The 19,450-nt window shown below is 33.8% G+C and overlaps 2 protein-coding genes across 5 annotated transcripts in view; one reads left to right on the top strand and one right to left on the bottom strand.

Moving 5' to 3' along the window:
• LOC143244330 (COMM domain-containing protein 6-like) overlaps positions 1-1,972 on the top strand; it is a 38,184-nt gene extending 36,212 nt beyond the window's left edge. For all 3 annotated transcript variants that reach the window (XM_076488794.1, XM_076488795.1, XM_076488796.1), the window contains one exon: positions 181-1,972. In XM_076488794.1, coding sequence (XP_076344909.1) covers positions 181-231 — 51 coding nt within the window. In that variant the 3' untranslated portion in view covers positions 232-1,972. The remainder of the gene's footprint in view (positions 1-180) is intronic.
• Positions 1,973-2,959: 987 nt separating this feature from the next.
• LOC143244332 (uncharacterized) lies at positions 2,960-17,921 on the bottom strand. 2 transcript variants are annotated; one of them, XM_076488797.1, is made up of 3 exons: positions 17,600-17,921; positions 5,144-5,347; positions 2,960-4,927 (listed from the first exon to the last, which is right to left on the bottom strand). In XM_076488797.1, exons 2-3 carry the CDS (start codon positions 5,343-5,345, stop codon positions 4,692-4,694), a joined length of 438 nt encoding a protein of 145 aa, XP_076344912.1. In that variant the 5' UTR covers positions 5,346-5,347; positions 17,600-17,921; the 3' UTR covers positions 2,960-4,691. The 2 variants fall into 2 exon arrangements, with proteins under 2 accessions (XP_076344912.1, XP_076344913.1); XM_076488798.1 differs by lacking the exon at positions 17,600-17,921 and adding an exon at positions 8,806-13,755.
• Positions 17,922-19,450: the final 1,529 nt, after the last annotated feature.

A 19,450-nucleotide genomic window follows, 5' to 3' on the forward strand; every position in this document is an offset into this window, starting at 1 on the left:
TGTTTGCCATTATGGCTTTATCAGAGCTTACACAAAAAGTGATTAATATGAAAAGTCATTAGACTTTTGATAAAAAGGTTAAAGAGAAACAACCTTTAAATTAAAAATTTAATTAATAACAGAGTAATTTTATGTAATTTCTGCTTGTTTTATAATATTTTGTTTGTTTGTTTTTGTTAGGCTTTCCACAATCAACTGAAAGATGCAGCCTTGGCTTTATCCACTGTATAACATAGAACCTGTTACCTAACTCTACTAGCTATACTTTATGTTGTTTTCATATCTATTTCTTACTCTCTTTTTTTATATGTTACCCACATGTGCATCTCGTCAATGGGAGAATAAAAGAATAAACCCAGGATCAGGCAGCTAGTAATACTGCCTATGTACACATGGTTTGGATTATTCATTGAAATGATATTTTTAATTATCTCCTCAACAGGTCATCAGGCCTTTAAGTACTATACACTGTTTCTTTTTAGAACAGTATCTGTGTAATGACTAAATCACAAGTTCTAGAAATGTCTGTAAATATCGTAGGAAAAGAGTTGAATTTCTTATTTTTCTATCTTCTATTTCTTTTTTATTACATGATAACTCAAAACCAAAACAATGGTGTTCACTAATTTCACTGAAGTGATATAGTTTCAAATGAAATATCTGCTTTTATAAGTATTATTAGTAAGTAGTAACTAATTAAAGTTGTAATTCTAGTATAAAAGGTGTTACCATTTTCCCTTCAAGGTAGTTTTTGTATAGGAATTTGATGTTCCTGTTGAAAACTAAAGTGCAGGGTGAAATAGGAATTATCAGCCAGTAATAGATAAACAATAAATATTACAGTTGGAGACTTATTGTATTTAGAACTTGATCATTAGTAACATATTTCTATGTCTATTGAAAAATACAAGTAAAGAAAATTTTCAAAAAAAGAAATGACTACAAATGGAATAGACATTCAAAAGTAATCCAAATAATATATATAGTAGGAATGGCATTTGCATCATTCCTACATAATAGTACAGGAAATAATTAAATTATAGCAGTATATATAAAGCTATTACATTATAATTTATCCTCTTTTTGTAAACATTCTACTACACTGTGTGTGTGATATTCTTTAGTGATGATGCAAATGTCATTCCTAAATTTACATTTTCTATTTTGAAAAGTTTTTTTTTCCTTATTTTATCTCGGTGTGTGCTATAGTAGTTTAGTGTTGTATTTGTGTACTTTTATAAAATTCAGTTGAATTTCTCTATATATACTGTATCTATTCATTCTTTCTAAACTGTTCATGCACTACAAACAAACAGAATTAATGAAAATGTTTAAAATTTTAAATGTTCATATAAAAAGTAAGTTGTTGTGGTGATACAAGTTGTTAACATAAATGAAGTTGCTTATGGCAAAGGTTAAAAAACTGATATAGAATTTTATGGTAAAAAAAACTGTAATGACTACTTAACTGTGACAGATATTATTAAATACTTAGTTTGATTAAAGTGTGAACTTTGTTAAATTATACGGAAATGTGATGTTTTCAGTAAAGCCTAAACAAAATAGTAAGTTTAAAATCAAGTAGCCACAAGAACAAAATAACAAATGAGCTGAGAAGTAGCTTTCATTTGGCAGATTTGCTGTTGTAAAATTGGTGGTCGTTTTAGTGAGAAAACTGTTTGTGAGTGAATTTGGTGTTGAGGATTAAATACTGTTAATTTTTATGCCAAACAGAAGTCAGTATGTGAAGTTCCAACTAACTGGAATCATTGACAGCTAATGAAACTCAGAACATCTTACAGAGCTGAATGTATCCATATACCACATAAATTCATGAACTCCTTAAAGTGCAATGGTGCACAATCAAAAGGATCAGCATACAAGCTGGTTTGATATATTTTACCATATGTTTTAATTGTATGCAAATTTTTTCAAAGTAGTTTAGAATAAAATAAATTCTTATTTAATGAACCATTATTTTTCTTTGTGAAATACTTTATACTGAGCCTAAATTGTATATGATCTGATGAAAGAGGGTGCAGGTATACAGTAACATTTCTGAAGTTTTTCACTGATTAAGGGAATTTTTGTTGCAAATTAGAACATACAACAAATTTATTATACGTTACAGAGATTTTCTGTTTCATAACAATTACCTTGGTGTGCTGATTTCACTCTCCAAGGTAATTTAGATGCTCATGATATAATTTTTGCCCACATTTTTTTTTCTTCCAAAAATTATTGAAATCTTATACAGTTATGTACAGTAATTTTGGTGTAAGGTCTCTCGAGCCCCAAAAGGGACATGAAAGCTAACCAGAGGGAGTCAGAAATTTTAATTTATCAACACCCCCTTCATGAAGAATAGAAACGGGATTTCAAGAGATTGTCAAACATGAGGGCTGAATGTCATTTTGTTTGGGTCAGAACCTCATAACGTATTGTATATATGTTTATTTAATGTGGAAGTGCAGTATTAAAATTAAATGGTGTTAGTGATATATGTAATGGTAGCTAGCAGGTGAGGAGACCCATGAACAAAAAAAAAGTCTAACAATCTGTAAACAACAAACAAACATAAAAACAGAAGACAAGTATAAATATTCCGACATCATTAATTGTTGAAAACGTGACATGATTGAAGATGTGTTATGAAAGGCTGAAAAAGGTACAAAAGTTCTAAACTTAGAAAATTCAAATATTTTCTAGATAAACTATTAGAAACTTTATAACAATAAAAAGAGAATGACACAAGATTTATGATTACTTTGGAATTTTCATTTTTGAACTTAATCTTTGAACTTATTGATTTAGTAAAATGAATATAATAATATTTATTAATTACTATTAATATAAGTCCAAGCAGATTCAATGCTCTGTTAAATGTTTATGTTGGATGGGGGTTGCGAATCCCCAAGAAAACTGATCAGACCTCAGAATAGTCTACCTGAATAGTGCCCAAGTTATATAGCTATAAGAGAAAAGTACAGTTTGCTTAACATAAAACATAAAACTTTATTAGATTTCTTATAAATTGAAGTAGTAATATATAATATACAAGAGATACATAAAACTGATGAGGCACAGTTGGAGGGGTAACAATTCATAATCCTTAAACTTATGGCATGAGTAATTCTTTAACTCCAAATTTGTCACCAGTAATCCTTAAATAATCATGTTTCAGTAACCCTCTATTTTCATTAATCCTCTATTTACGTAGAACAATCCCTTAATCCTAAATTTTTGGGACGAATAATCCCAAATTTTCTACCAACATATATATATTCATTTTTGATTCTTTATCATACTTTCACATCTCTATATACACACAAGTATCAAAACACAGCCAATCTTCATGAATATTGATAATTTTCTCTCACACAGATGCTCTTATAACTTTGACCTATCAGCTTTATTAGCATTCATGATAAAGGAACATTTTAAAAGCATTTTACCTCATGACCTCTAAGAAATGATAAAAATATGGTGCACATTGTCACATAAAAGTGTGCATGCTTGAATACTTATATAAATTATAGCTAAAAAAAAAGGGTTATATGTTCATAAAGTGCAAGAGTGGATGAAGTGGCTCATTGGGCTTCTATTAATCCATACTGTTTTAGACATAGCACGGTCAGATAACACAGAAAGGACATGCACTGAGATACTGTTCAGTGCAGTTTTACTTGATACAAAAAATAACTGAAGTTATCCATTCCATGTGGTTTGGTTTGTCCCTACTGCTTTAATCCTTACATTTATCAGCAACCAATTTAACATGCATCAAACATGGCTGATTATTGATTTGATACACTTAACTTTACAGTATTCCAAAAAGTAACAAACACTGTGGTGATTACAGATTATACTATGTAACACAAATTTTGTTTCTGGATAGTATGTGTTATTTCTTAACTGCTTGTGTTGTAAAAATACAGAAAATGGACATTACTCCCTTCAAACTTTGCTTTTGTGACCTTGATAATGAAATTTAGAAATTAACCTATTTTCTATGTAAAAACGGGTAAATTTGCACATTTTCATTTACATAAGGTCTGAATAAAACAACATATGAATCAAAATTTCCATGTATTTGTACTAAAGTTATACAAAAATATTTAGAAATGAGTAGTTTTTCGAGATTTGTAACTGTAATGTAAATCACTTTCACGTATCAGCCCCCAAATTTAGTCTACCATTATATTTTCATTATATGCTCCTTGGTAGCAGCATTCAAAGTCCAGTATATCTTTTTGGAAGCACTCACCATGCTCCTTTGAGTACGCTCCCATATTCTTGAATTTATCAAGATGAACGTCAAGGATTTGGACTTTCAGGGACATCCTGCAGCTCATTTGTCGTAGTTCTTCACCAGAGCCTCAATAAATTCCATATAATTTTTGGCCTTGTGATTGCCCAAGAAGCCCTGAACCACTGCAACGAAGCTGCCCCAAGTTTTTTTTCCTTCCTACTGAGCTTCATGGAGAATTCTGTGCACTCCAGGATCTTCTTTATTTGTGGTCGAACAAAGACATCAGCTTTGACCTTTGTCTCAGACAACTTAGGGAAGAAGTCTCAAAAGTACTTGAAGGCTGCAGACTTCTTATCAAGAGCTGTAACATATTGTTTCATAAGACCCAATTTTTATGTGGAATGATGGGAACAACACCTTTTGGAGGTTCACTAGTTGCTCACACTTGACATTGTGCCTCTTCTGGCAGAGTGGGTGCAGGGAGCTCAGGGCAGTGTGGCACTAGGGCAATGGATGATGGAAGGTCTGGATACATGATAGCAGATGCATTCTTGCCAGCCTGATATTTGGAAGGGTTCACCATGCAGAAATAGCAATTGCTAGAGTGGTCAGTGGGTTCACGCCAAATTCTTGGAATAGCAAACTTCGTGGCTTTCTTTTCCCCTCTGTACCACCCTGTAAAAGAGCAAAATAAAATTATTATGAAGAATAAATTTATTTCATCCACAACTAAAGTGTAAGAGGTTCATGCAAAATATTTTATGTGATATTTTTCTATACTATTGGAAATTTAAAAAAAAATTAATGAAAAGATATTTAAGTTTTAAAAGGTCTAAAATTTGTATAATATAAAATCTTACTATTCAAGCAAGCAAAATTTGTCTGTCTTACCTTCTAGAGTTTTTTTGAAGTGCTTGCAGGTAAAATGAGGTGCCCAGTGTTTGTCTTGATCCCTGGCAGGCATGCCAAAATATGCCTTGTAGACTTCACATATTGATACTGTCACAGAGTACTTTTTTGCTCTTGTCTTGATAAATTGGCCACATACATAGCAGAATGCATCTGGAGAATGCTTGCAGCTTCTTGATGTCATCTCTAATAAAATTAAATAGGTCTATATGTTCACTTAGGCAGCTAGAACTAAACTGAAGTGTTTAGCCCTTGTATATATATATATTACTATGGAATGTTCTATAAAATTCTAAGTTCTACAACATTCTAGTTCTTGAAAGTTCTTGTAAATTTGAGAAAATTCTCTATCAGCTACTCAACACTGAATCTACCTGGAATGTTCTGGAAAATGGGTAAATTAGAAACTTTCATTACCCAGGCCACAAAAGCAAAGTTTGAAGAGAAAAATAGGTCTTTTCCATTTACTTTAGGCATAAGCAATTGGGAAATAACACTTTCTGCCCAGTCACAAGAAAAAGTAAAAATTTTGTTACATAGTGTTATAATACATCCATATCCATTACTCCTGAACAAATAAAATATGCAAACAAATGTGGGGCAGGGCACTCTATGCAGTAGAAATCTGATTAATCATTTAGAGAGATGATCAGTTATGTTAAGTAAAAAATAAAATATCCTTTTTTCAGGTTTTGTGAAATTTTCTTTACAAACTGGAATAGATATAAGACTAGCTGTATCTCCTCATTGTGGTAATCACAATGCATGTCTTGGTGTCTTAAGAAAAAGCCAAACATGACAATATTTGCCAGAATAATAACAGTTATGGGTGAAATGGATAGAGTTAATATATACCTAAAAGGTGTAACACACAAACATAGTCCCAAAGTGTGAACTGGTTGTAATGCATTTACTGACAGTCATATTTTAAGTGGAGCATGCTCTGTTTTTGTGTTTAGATATTTTGTGGTGCAAGTCAACCAGGACCTGTTTTATTGATAGTTCTTGAGTCACAGCTATTGTCAGATTCAGGGCTATGCTAAGATTAATAGTCCAGAATTGAATCCAGTGTCAAGGACATGTCTGGCATATAAAATGTGACATTCTGATAAATACTTAATGTTGATACAATCTCATTTATTTGTTGCCACTTTACAGGTAACAAAGATTCAACCTCTCTCCACTTTGGTTGTATCAGTCATGTTTCATAACAGTTTTTCTATATTTCAAATGTAATGTTTTTGAAAAAGGTCTACATCTTTTTAGCTTTGTTCAAGTTGGTCAGATTTTATGGCATATACATCTTTTTCACAGTTAATGAATGGGGTGCTCCTCTTAGTAACACAAGTGCCACCAAGATAAACTGTCTTAGCATCTGAAGGAATATATTTGTATACATGCTTGTCAGAAATGGTTATGTTCTTGTATTTGCTAACTGCTTTATGAAATGTGATTGTTCATTAAATACAGATAGAACATAAGCTAAAATATGGTTGACCAATTATAACTATTTTTCATAATTTCTAAAGTAAATCATAAATTTATATGGTTGACTGTTGATCACTGTTTCAGTACAATTTCAAATATCCCAATTAATGAACTAATGCTCAATTATCAATGCATTTGATTATTTTAGCAAATATAATTTATAGTGTGATTTCTATCCTATGCCTGTGGACTTTATTATTGGGAAATTAATCAAAAATATGCATTTTAAGTGTATAAGAAAACAATAATATCTGAACAGGCTTAAGAAAAGTGTGTAGAATTTTTCATACTTTCAATCATGCAGTACAGTTTATCATCACTGATTTTTGCTGAACATCCTCTCTTTATTCACATTGTCTCAGTTTCTTGATCCTGTGATATACAGTTACGGCAGAAAGTGTTTGTACCCCTGCATCCGGAGTAGTTTTTTGCTCATAACTTAAAAAAGTATCATGATTAGGCTAATAGATGTATGGTATATTATAAGTATTATACTAACACACATATACATAAACTTTTTTGTAAATTAAATGAATAGATAAACTGTTTATAAACAAATAACCAAAAATAGGAGGAGCAGAAAGTGTTCATACATTTCGGAATGTGTAAAAAAACTGATATTCCCGTAAATATTTTGTTTAGTTTGGTGAATAAACTACATCATACCATTCCAGAACTAGACACTCGGTTCATAATTATTGGAATTTAGCCAGCAAAAAATTTACTTCCGGCAATTTAGCATCATCTCCGTCATTATCTGCTTGGTCATCATGGTGAACAGGAAACAACTGTCCAGTGATTTAAAAAACCGAATTATTGTAAAATACAAGTCTCACATGTCTCTTTCCGGTATTGCTACACAACTTAATGTGCCGAAATCTACTGTTCAAAGCATAATTGCCAAGTTTAAGCTTACAGGATCAACTACTAACCTCCCTCGTTCCAGACTCCCCACCAAAATTCCAGAGAAAACCATGAGGAAGGTTCTCAGAGAAGTTAGTAGGAACTGTCATTTAACACATAATGGCATACAGAAATTAGTAAGGGAAACGGGTTAAAGTAAGCACCTCTACAGTTACGAACATGTTACGCTCTTCTGGGTTCAAAGCATGCTGTCCTCGTAGATCTCCATATTTAAAGCCTATTCATTTAGCAGCATGATTGAGGTATGCAAGTAAACATGTAGATAAGCCCTTTATCTATTGGAAGAGTATTCTTTGGTCAGACAAGAATAAAATTGAGCTTTTTATACACAATGATGTTCGCAATATTTTCCGTAAGAAGGGGGAACAAAATCCTCCAAAGAACATTGTCCTTACAGTTAAACACGGAGGTGGCTCGATCATGCAAAGGGGTTCCTTCAGCTCTTCTGTTGTAGGCAGACTTTACCGTGTCAACGGAATCATGAAGAAAGAAGAGTACATTGATATATTAGGCACTTATATCAAGAATGATGCTCGGAACTTGCGGCTTGGGCGTTGTTGGATCTTCCAGCATGACAATGACCCTAAGCATACATTAAAATATGTGCAATCCTGGTTGCAGAGGAACCATATAAGCATTCTGGAGTGGCCATCGCAGTCACCCGATCTCAACGCAATTGAAAACATTTGGCATGAGTTAAAGACCAGGGTTTGTCAGCGTCATCTGAGAAACTTGCAATAGTTGGAGGCCTTCTGTAAAGAAAAATGGAAGAAAATACCAGTCGAGTACTGTCAGACGATCACAGAGGGCTATGAGGAGAGATTGCACCAAGTAATTCGCCTGAAAGGCTACACAACTGACCATTAAACTAAATGCATGAACACTTTCTGCTGCTCCTATATTTGGTTATTTGTTTATAAACAGTTTATTTGTCATTCAGTTTACATAAAGATTCATGTAGATGTGTGTTAGTATAATATTTATAATATACTATATTTTCATTATCCTAATCGTGATACTTTTTAAGTTATGAGGAAAAAACTACTCATGAAGCAGGAGTACGAACACTTTCTGTTGTAACTGTACAGGGCTTCCTAGTTTGTAGAGAGTCATTGGATTTTACTGTGTATTCAGGGTTTTTGCTGCAGAGCACATTATTTACTATATTGTTCTGAATCTGATTCCCTTTCATTAGAAAATAGAAATGACAAATTTGACATAAATTTATTTACCTTCATTTAAATGTCATTCTAGTGCACTTATCTTTACTGTCAGTCTCCTGCTGATAAGTCGACGAATTTACAATGCAAAAATCAAGGATTCCAATCCCCTCTGTGGACTCAGCAGGTAGCCCGATGTGGCTTTGCAATGAAAATGAAAAAAACACACAAAATACGGCCAGTAGCAACATAGCTCACAATCTCTTTAAAATTACTGATTCCTGGGCCTGGCATAGCCAGGTTGATAAGGGGGTTTGACTCGTAATGTGAGGGTCGTGGATTCGAATTCTTCTCACACCAAATATGCTCACCCTTTCAGCCATGGGTGCATTATAATGTGAAAGTCAATCCAACTATTTGTTCATAAGAGAGTAGCCCAAGAGTTGGTGGTGATGACTAGCTGCCTTCTCTCTATTCTCACACTGCTAAATTAGGGACAGCTAGCACAGATAACCCTTGTGTAGCTTTGTGTGAAATTAAAATCAAACCAAACCACAGCTAAATTAGGATTGGCTAGTGCAGATAGCCCTTGTGTAGCTTTGCATGAAATTCAAAAACAAACAATACTGATTATTGGTCAAATGTTATAAATCTAACTTGCATCTGATTAAGTGATTTCAACTCCATAAGCACAGAGTTAAAGAAAATTTGAAAATTGATCAAAAACAGAAAAATAAGGTCTCAAGAATCCTTGATTAACTTCTGTCTATTTTGTCATACTTATCTTCTGTAGTGAATTTAAATTAAAATGAAATCCATTGTAAGTTTTGGAGAAGATGATTTAGTGATATTAGCCTATAAGCACTATGTTAAAGAAAAGTTGAAAAATTCATAATAATAAGAAAATCTGAAAGAAATTTTGTTAAAATTGTCATACTCAGATTCTCTGGTGGATCAGAAATAAATATCGTAAGTAATGGACAAGAAAATGATTTAGTAATAATAAGTTTTAGGTATTGCAGTGTACTGAATTAATGTCTACATGGAAGACATAAGAACTTTGACTATATGCTTTTATTAACACCAACCAAAGGGGGTTGCACCCTCATATATAAATCCATGATGTGTGTGGACGTAGACCAAAAGCTTGACAATTAGTCTAGGTTTGGATTATTTTATACCTAAGTTTAGCATTAAATACTTGGCCTAACAAAATTGTTCCATTACTCAATAGGTTATATGAACTTTTCTCCAGTAGGGGAATTATGTTGTTCAATTCCTGTTGTGTGTCAAATGAAAACACACTTTCCTTAGAATAACTGGGTTTAGGTATTCTCCTTATATGCTGAAGTCAAACAGTAATGTACTGGATCCATAGTCCTTCAACTCATTTGGTGATGCCACAGCATGATTTCAGTTTAGCAATCACAATATTAAATCTGTTGCCATTTTCTGTGCACAGTTTGCACAAAAACAACCCTTCATACATGATTTCTTATCATTAAGCTTGTAAATGACAGTAGTCACTTAATGCTTTTGTTTTACTGATATCATTATCACCAATAATGACAAAACAGATAATTACAGTGGTGTCATGCATTTAAAACTGCTGCTGTAAACATATTGAACAGAAGTGTATTGTCTTTGTCAGTGTTTGGTAGTTGTTCAAACCATTTCCTCTAACTTTACTGTTGTTTATAGACTGCAAAATGCTACAAAGTGATGTGATTATTTTATGTTAATTTTGAATTGTAAGTTCTGTTTAGTTTTGTTGTTGTTTTTTGTCTGTATGATGTTAATTTCATAGTTAGTTTTAAAGGCTTTCCTAGATGTTCTTCCATTGTCTGTTCATTTGTATGTGCTACTTCATTTTCATGACGTAAGGGTGGGTAAGTCTTATACCTACTTTGTTTGTTTGTGACAATATTTTTTGATATGTGTTTATTCAGTTTTGAACAAAAAATTGCTCCAGTTATTTCATTTTTAGAGTGTTGGCTTTCGATGTGTGGCTCTCTTGTATTGATGTATTGTCTTTTCAGGTTATGTTCTTTTATTATATTTATAATTTGGGTATGAGGCTTTCATTTATTTTGAGTAGTGTATTAGTTTTGTTTGGATATTGAATATTCCACACCTTTGACAAGGCACTCAGTAAATGTTGGCTGTTATCCTCAATATTAGATGACTTCCCTGTTATATTTATTGTAAATTCCAGTAATAATTGATTTACAAATATCACACATTCTTTCCAGTCTGCTGTATTGTAACTATACTTTGCTTCTGTTATTTTATTATTACAAGTAGGGCTGGATTAAGGGCAATTGATGCCCTAAGCACAGCCCAACAATTGTGCCCCCCTTGGCTCTTCCATTGCTTAACTGACAAGACATTAAGACTCAGTAAGTGCTGAAAGTGAAATAAAAGTTTGAAAATTTATAACCCTCCTTCAGTTTTCTTCCAGGTAAGACCCCAACACTATATTAAATAAAACCTTTTTATTTTATTTATTTAACGGATTTGGTATGGATCATAATCAAGCAGTGACTGAGACCTTGTATTTAGAAATAATGAGGGAAAACACTTTTTTGATTAATGATAATTAAAAAGAATTATTTCTAATGTATATTTGTTTTCACTCTGAATTAACAATTCTCACTTTGATGTTCACAAAATGAAAAATTTACTCAAAACTTCTCACTTTGAACTTAAAACCTTGTAAGCAAATTATTTACTTATACCTTAATATTTATTTAAATTTTGAAAAGTTTTCTTCTAGATTTTTTTAATTGCAAAGTCTTTGATCAAGTCCTAAAAACTAATTTGGCATAACAAATCTGCTTCTATATTTAGCAGAGACAAGGCATCTAGCCTTTTTTTTTTTCCATAATTGTTCTGTTGGGGGTTTTAATATCCTTGAGTTGAGAAAATGAATGATCAGCTGTACAATTTGTGACCATTAATGTTAGAAATATACACAATGCAATGTCTATGTTTAGAAACTTGCACTCAATTTTGTCTTCTGAAATTATTTCATAAAGTTCAGCATGACTGAATCTGTTTTTACAGTTTTTGTTGCACTGAACTTTTCGCACACGAGTAAAACTGCTGAAGCTCAGCAGAGATTAGTGTCCAAGTCCTCTGGGTAAGCATCAATTAGCTTTTGGGAACACTGAGAGTACCTTTCAGTTTCAGCAGATGAAGTGACATCATTTGGCACATCACTTGGGAAAGAAAATCTATTTGCTGTTTCTTTTTTACAACTCTCGACTGAGTTTCTAGTTTATCAACAATTGTGTTGAAGGTCGTAATACGAAATTTATCTCTGGCATTGAAATTTCTTCTTGTGCATCTCCGTCATTGAGTACCTTCTTTCTGACATGTTTGCGAGTTTGAACTGCATTGTAATCAACATATGGTAGTATTTCCCTTGCAACTACTTCAAATCTTTCAAAGTAATCTCTTAAAATGCGTAGTTGGTCAGCTAATGACCTGTACAGATCTGCACGTGTTTTTAAGTTCACATCCTCATTTTGCAGAACTTGACTTGCTTTATGAAACTTTTGCAAAATCTCATCCCACATGATGAACATAAAAACAAGTTATAGCTCTTGCATTTTATTTTTAATATTGTCTGGTTTTTATCCAGTGTCTCCCTTTTGTGACTGGTCTTCAGCTAGATATTCTATAGCTTCCAAAATCTTAAAGAAAGACTTAAAAATTGCTGTTGTTGCTATAGCATATACCTCTCATCTGGTATCTGCGAAGGAATTTAACACACTTTCATTACCAAGACAAGCTTTAAGAATTTTCCACCAGCTGGTTGAGGCTGAAAAAAATCTATAGAGCAAATGTATTGTGGAGAAAAATACTTCTGAGCCATTGGTTCAGCGAGTTCTTCACAGGTGGTTTTGGGCAAGTAAAACAGATTTCCTGATCCAGAATTTCCATATTTCGAAATGTGCCCTGCTAAAAGTGGATCAAACTGACTTATGAGCTCAAGCAACCATAAAATATTCCCATTCTGCAGTGAACAAAATTTTTCATTTGTTCCTCAAAAAGCCAGGCCGTGTTCAGCTAATGTATGAATAATAGCTGTCACATGCTCCAAAACATGTTACCAGTAATTGCACTCTTCTTTAATTTGTTTTTCCAACTCTTGTTGCAAGCCTAAATCTTGTTTGCAAGTTAAGTATGTCAGCTTAGAGTCTTGGTGAGTCTGAACCCTTCTCTTTCAACAAAACATGAAGAACATTTAGGGGCAAAAAGTTTATCAACAACGCAATAAATTGACCCTGTTGATGGTGAATAGAATAACCACTCTCTCTTGTATTGCTCACCATTGGCTTTTACCCCAAAGAAACGATTTTGTGAACAGTATCTTGTTGGTTTTCCACTATTGAAAATCCAGCAAAATATGCCAAATGGCCCATTGTGGTGTTGACAGTCCGTGGGTCCACAAGCAATACAATAAGCCACATCGTCAGCAGAGAAATGAAGCCATAACCTTGGATCTTTTGCTTTAGTTTCTTCATCTTTTATAGACTGAAGCATTTTACTATTGTCTGGTAGATTTTCATTTTCAGCAATTATTTCAACTTCAGACTGTCTTGTAGAGCAGCTTGCATCAACATTAACAATAGAGATATCAGGAGAATTTACAGGCAAAGTGAGATCAGTTGTGAGACTTTTGCCAGTTGAGCCAGTATGTGACACCACAACGTCATCATGATTGTCTTACCTTAAGTGGACAAAGTGTTACTTGTAGGTGTGGAGCTTGGTTTAACTTCAATCTTGTTAAAGTCAAATGCAGTACAAGTGACTTCTGATGACAGAGATGGGTTTTGATTTGGAAGATCATGTTGTGTAAGTTGAGTGAAAAAAATTAGCTTTCCAGTCTTGGCTACAAAATCCAAAGCCTTTTATTGATTCTTTTTTGCCACGATAGGATCAAGGAAGATTTTTTTTTTGTTTCTGAATTTCACACAAAGCTACTCGAGGGCTATCTGTGCTAGCCGTCCCTAATTTAGCAGTGTAAGACTAGAGGGAAGGCAGCTAGTCATCACCACCCACCACCAACTCTTGGGCTACTATTTTACTAACGAATAGTAGAATTGATTATCACATTATAATACCCCAACAGCTGAAAAGGCGAACATGTTTGGTGCGATGGGGATTCGAATCTGCAACCCTCAGATTACGAGTCAAATGCCTTAACTCATCAGGCCATGCCGGGCCCTGATCGAGTAAGAAGTGAGGAGAATATAATTGTGATCTCCATTTTTGGGTCTAAAAATGGCGTGTCTCACAAAATTTTCATGGCTATTTATAAATGAGGATAAAAACAAGGGTGCCCAGTCTTAAATCACATTTAAGACCGGGCACTCATATATTTATTCCCTAGGTAAATTTCAGCTTCAGATCTGTTTATATTATTACATAATCACAAAGGAATACAAACATGCCCAAATACTCTTACAAGTTACACGTAATCTATGAACAGTGGCATTGCTACAGTGTAATTCCTTTCTAATTTTTTTCGAGGTATGATAAATTTCAAAACGTACTCACACAAAGGAGGTTTTTACAGCAAGTTGTTTGAAGCCAAAAAATTACGGCTCAGAAAAGCTTCAGTGAGAAACACTTATAAAAGTGTTACAAAACACACATGAATAATGCAATAGTAACGCATATAAAACTAAAATAAACGAGACAATAACCCAAATATAACGTACGAAAATAGAAGCCAAAAAAAAACATAAAACTAGTCACGTCTCTGTATACATCCGTTACCATTTCGTTTGACTTATGTTTCTGTGGTATTATACTCTTATTTTTCTGAAAAGGTGACTGAATAAAGCAGTAAAAGGTAAAACAAAATAGTTCCACTGGCTATAATTTCTTAAATAGCCACAACAGAAGGAATGATTGAGAAAAATGTTTCATCTTCAGGGTCAGACATCATAACATACAATCATCTTTTACCTGAAGTTTTATCATAATTTTGTTCTGCTCTTGAAGTAATCTTTTGTAAGTCAATGACTTCCTACTTCAGATACATGGTAGTTTCTCGAAACTTTAGTCACTCACCAAGCTAAAGAAAACGTTTTTTTAACAACTCAGAGTGAAGTCGGACAAGGCAGATAAGGAGAATTACAAACAAGTCAACTAAAATTGAGTCTGGCAATGAAAGAGTAAATGGCAGTATAGCCAGGGGAAAACTGTGGTGCCCTAAGCACATGCTTATTTTGCTAAATTGTTAATCCAGGGCTGCTACAGTATCTAGTTTTGTTTCCTTACTTTTCACAACCCCTATTTTCAGGATTTAAATTCCCAATTTTTATTTTTCTGGTATACTAGGTATTCTATAGCATTTAATTAAAACATATTATCAAATCAGAGCAACCATCAGGACCGTGTCATAAACACTGAAGACCAATCATTAAAATGGTGTCATAAATAATATAGATCAGCAACACGAATTTGTTAGCCCAACTGTTTACTGAAAACAGGTTTGTGTTTTATACGTTTATTTTAAACCTGCTGTAAAAACTGTTTCATATTTTACATTTGATTTAGTGTTACTTTGAAAACGTACTTTTTATGTATATTTATTGCATAGCTACATAATGAGCTATCAAGGACAAAAATCCCTGATTATAGTGTATTAGATCTGTAACTTAACCTTAACCCATCCGAGAAGTATATTTTATAAATTTATTTTAATCCTAGCTTCAAAACTGTTTCAGTTTCTTTGTTGCTTTTGTTTACATTTTGTGCTTGTGCTTGTTTGAAGTTCAGAACAAAGTAACACAATGGACTAGCTATGCTCTGCCTACCACTGGGATCGAAATCTGGATTCTAGTGTTGCAAGTCCGTAGACATGCCGCTTTTGCTTGTGAAAAATGATGTCTGACAACATGTTTAACCAAACCGTTTGAACATATATTAAATACTGTCCTTAACCGGGCTACTGACTATCATGATCACATTTCTTACAAATAAAATGTGATTTGTCAAGATCATAGTATCAGGAGCTTTCAGCATAACTGTAATGATCAGCTCCTGTCAGTAAGGAAGTTGCTCTAGCTGTATTTTTAATCACTTTTTATACTTTGATTGCAGTCTTGCTTATAAAACTGTGTTGTTGTTGTTTTTTTGTTATAGATGTATTCTTTGCTGGTTAAATAACTACTACTTCGGCAGAACCTTTTTTGTCAAATTGGGATGTAACCAGTTTACTACTACTTTTCCATACAGTGATTTTCTTCAGGGATCCAGACTCAGCCCTATCTTATTCAGTACTATACCCTGTGATATAGACAGTATTTTATGATATCAGGATTCAACCAGACGTTTTTCAGATTCTGTGGTGATCTGGCACCAAGGGAGAAATGTGTTCTGTGATTGTACCTCTCTTCAAGAATATGTCACGTTATTTCGATTAGTCGGTGTGTGAATGGAGTTTGTTTTTCTCAAATAAATTGTAAATATTTTGTATTCTCTGACTACCACATTTACATTAACCCAACTTAATTCGTTCTTAAACATCTATCCTCAAATTCCATTTTATTACTTAAAGATGAGTTTGGGTGCCCATTTTAATTAGCATGTTCCTATAATTGACTATTGCTGGCATCTTTAAATTTTTGTACAAGTCACCAACTTGTGCATTAAAGACTGTTGCTAGTGAAACAACAGTGCAATGTCTTACCTATGGAGCCTTTTTGACTTTCAATCTATTGATCAGTATGGAAGCACACTAACTCATTCTACTCAAAATCATAAATATTTTGCCAGTATAATTGGAGTTGTGAGTTAGTTCCAATAGTTGCCATGTGTGTCAACTAGATTCTGTTAATTTAGACACAGTTAGAAGTGCTTCACCTAATACTACTGTAAATACATTTGAACCCCTTATTTGGCTGATATTATTCTATCTCATCATAACCTGACTATCCCAAGTCTGTAGTTTCACTTCTCCTTGCTTCTAACTTTTATCACCTTTCTAATACTCCTCAACTGTTTATACTGGTAACTTTTATGAGTGAATTAGTGGGTGAACTATCTGTACTTATTGCACTCATACTTTTGGAATTGCCAAACTTTTCCATCTTCCTCTCCATGTTGATATTCATATAGCAGAATCCCAGGCTTTCTTTCATTTTCTAGAGTAAAGTGCCTCTGAAACATGCTTCTATTTTTCTGTTTATGTTTGGTCAAACTCATTAACTATTTTCAAGCTGCAACACTTCATATTTGCCCCTCTTAGTCAGTCTTAACTTGGGAATGTTGTTTTCTAATTTCACACTTGTCTTACGTCATTTGGTTGGTGTGTTCCTGGACATATTGGAATTCTTAGGAATGAATATATAGAAGAGTTTGCTCAGAATGCTACATGAAAACCTGAGAATGACATTAATTTTTCTTAGTGTGAAATGTTATTGCCATTGTCTCCCATACATGTAATCTGTTTGGACATTCTCCTGGATCTATGCTGCCATATTACTTACATTATTTAGCCCATACCCTGTCAAAAGTTTGTTGTTGTCCTATCCAGATAGCTTGGTACCACATACATTAGGTTTTGCATTGATACTTGGGGTTTCAACTCTATTTTATATAAAATGAAAATTCAGAATTCAAACTTTTCCTACCATGGCAGAAGCTATAATTAACATTTTGATTCATAATATCCTCATTACCTTTTAATCTCGAGTTCTGTCATTTTTAATTTTCTCCTTTACCTTCTCTTTGTTTGACTCTTATTAATATATAATCTTTTTTTTCTTTGTTGTTTTGTTTTATATTGCTCTCCATCAATAATAATAACATTAGACAGAACAGCTAGGGTTAAAATCAATAATACCATATCTGACTCTATGACATTATCGGTAGGTGTACGTCAAGGGTTAGTACGCAGTCCTCTTCTGTTCATTTTGTTTGTGAACGACGTACCCTTCTCAAAATTAACGTATACCATGTTTCTAAATATGCCGACAACATCGCCGTCTTGAGTATGAGTCGAAAGCCCCTACTTGCAACATCCAAAGTCCCACCACATTTGTGGAGAGTTGAACTAAGTAACTCAAAACTCAAGCATTAATTTTAAACACAAACACAAGTCGCAAAAGAAAATCAACGTTCTCTCTAAATGTTAGAATAAAAATATACGATAGTAAACTACAATCTATAAGAATAGCAAAATTTCTAGGAATTAGATACAACAAACTAACACAGTCAAAACACCTTAAAATCATAATGACTAAAGTCCATAAGAATAATTTATTACCTAAGAAAGATAGGATGTATAATTAAAGGATGCTGGACAAAAAAAAATGATGACAATATACAAAGTGTACATACGTCCCATAATAAAATATGGTAGTTAACATGTAACATATTTAGTATAGTAACATTAAAAGAGTACAAAATCAAGCAATTACAGTGGCATCTCGATTCAATATACTCCCATCGGAATACCTGGTGAGCTAAACACCTAACATCAGAAAACGAGTAGTTATACTCGTGAGTAGATACTTCAAAAACCCAAACGCTTACCGAACTAACAAAGCAATTTCCATTACTAGCACACACCCCCACACCTAAATAGCAGCGATACCTCTCCCCTCTAAACATAATAAATGTCCTTACATCGTGTTGTTCTTTACAGCCTCAGTTTGTTTGTTTTTTGGAATTTCGCACAAAGCTACTCGAGGTCTATCTGTGCTAGCCGTCCCTAATTTAGCAGTGTAAGACTAGAGGGAAGGCAGCTAGTCATCACCACCCACCCCCAACTCTTGGGCTACTCTTTTACCAACGAATAGTGGGACTGACCGTCACATTATACACCCCCATGGCTGGGAGGGCGAGCATGTTTAGCGCGACGCGGGCGCGAACCCGCGACCCTCGGATTACGAGTCGCACGCCTTACGCGCTTGGTACAGCCTCAGACAATGAAAGGATAGATTATTTGGTACCCTTCCAGTGATTAGTAGGTTTTCTTGGGGTAGTTCCGTTCCTCCTGCCCTTTCCTTCATAAAAAAGGCCAATTATTCAATAAAGGCCAACATTTGATTATCTTATACAAATGTGGCAATGAACCAACTGAAAATGTTGTTTAGTCCGACCTTGATTCAACCTCTCAGCAGTTGTTATCAAGAACAGTTATAAGACGTGATAAACGACAGCCACGGAACATCACAGTTATCATTCATCAACATGATGGTCATCTTTCATCAACCTAGAGTACAATATCGTCGCGAGTCATTTCTTCTCAAGTTTCTAATTTAGCTCGGGATGGACTTCTAATTTATGTTTTTTTTTTCTGACATATTGTGCAGTAAGTCATGTAATTGAATTAATCCTCGAATTAAGAGTGAAAACATCTAAATTAATATCATTTTAAAGCCCCTGTCAATTGATCACGTTCTAGGGTGAAGAGTTAAGGGAAGAAGAAATGTTTAAAACATACTTAGGAGCCTGAAAGATACTTAACTAAAATAACTACCAAAGATAGGGCAGAGCAGTACAGGTGTCTAACCAATAGCGTGTGTATGCTTTTTGTTATAGCAAAGCCGCATAGGGCTATCTGCTGAGCCCACCGAGGGGAATCGAACCCCTGATTTTAGCGTTGCAAATCCGTAGACTTATCGCTGCACTAGCGGGGGACCTAACCGACAGAATGATAAGTGACAAAGGAATATGGTAACTCAGAGTC

The sequence above is a fragment of the Tachypleus tridentatus genome, chromosome 2 (assembly GCF_004210375.1).
Source record: "Tachypleus tridentatus isolate NWPU-2018 chromosome 2, ASM421037v1, whole genome shotgun sequence".
Classification (NCBI taxonomy): domain Eukaryota; kingdom Metazoa; phylum Arthropoda; class Merostomata; order Xiphosura; family Limulidae; genus Tachypleus; species Tachypleus tridentatus.

Excerpts from the sequence above, each read along its gene's own strand:
- LOC143244332 (XM_076488797.1), bottom strand. The coding sequence starts at position 5,345 with ATGACATCAAGAAGCTGCAAGCATTCTCCAGATGCATTCTGCTATGTA. Across the intron at positions 4,928-5,143 it reads CTTCAAAAAAACTCTAGAAG|GGTGGTACAGAGGGGAAAAG; the intron begins GTAAGACAGACA and ends GCTCTTTTACAG.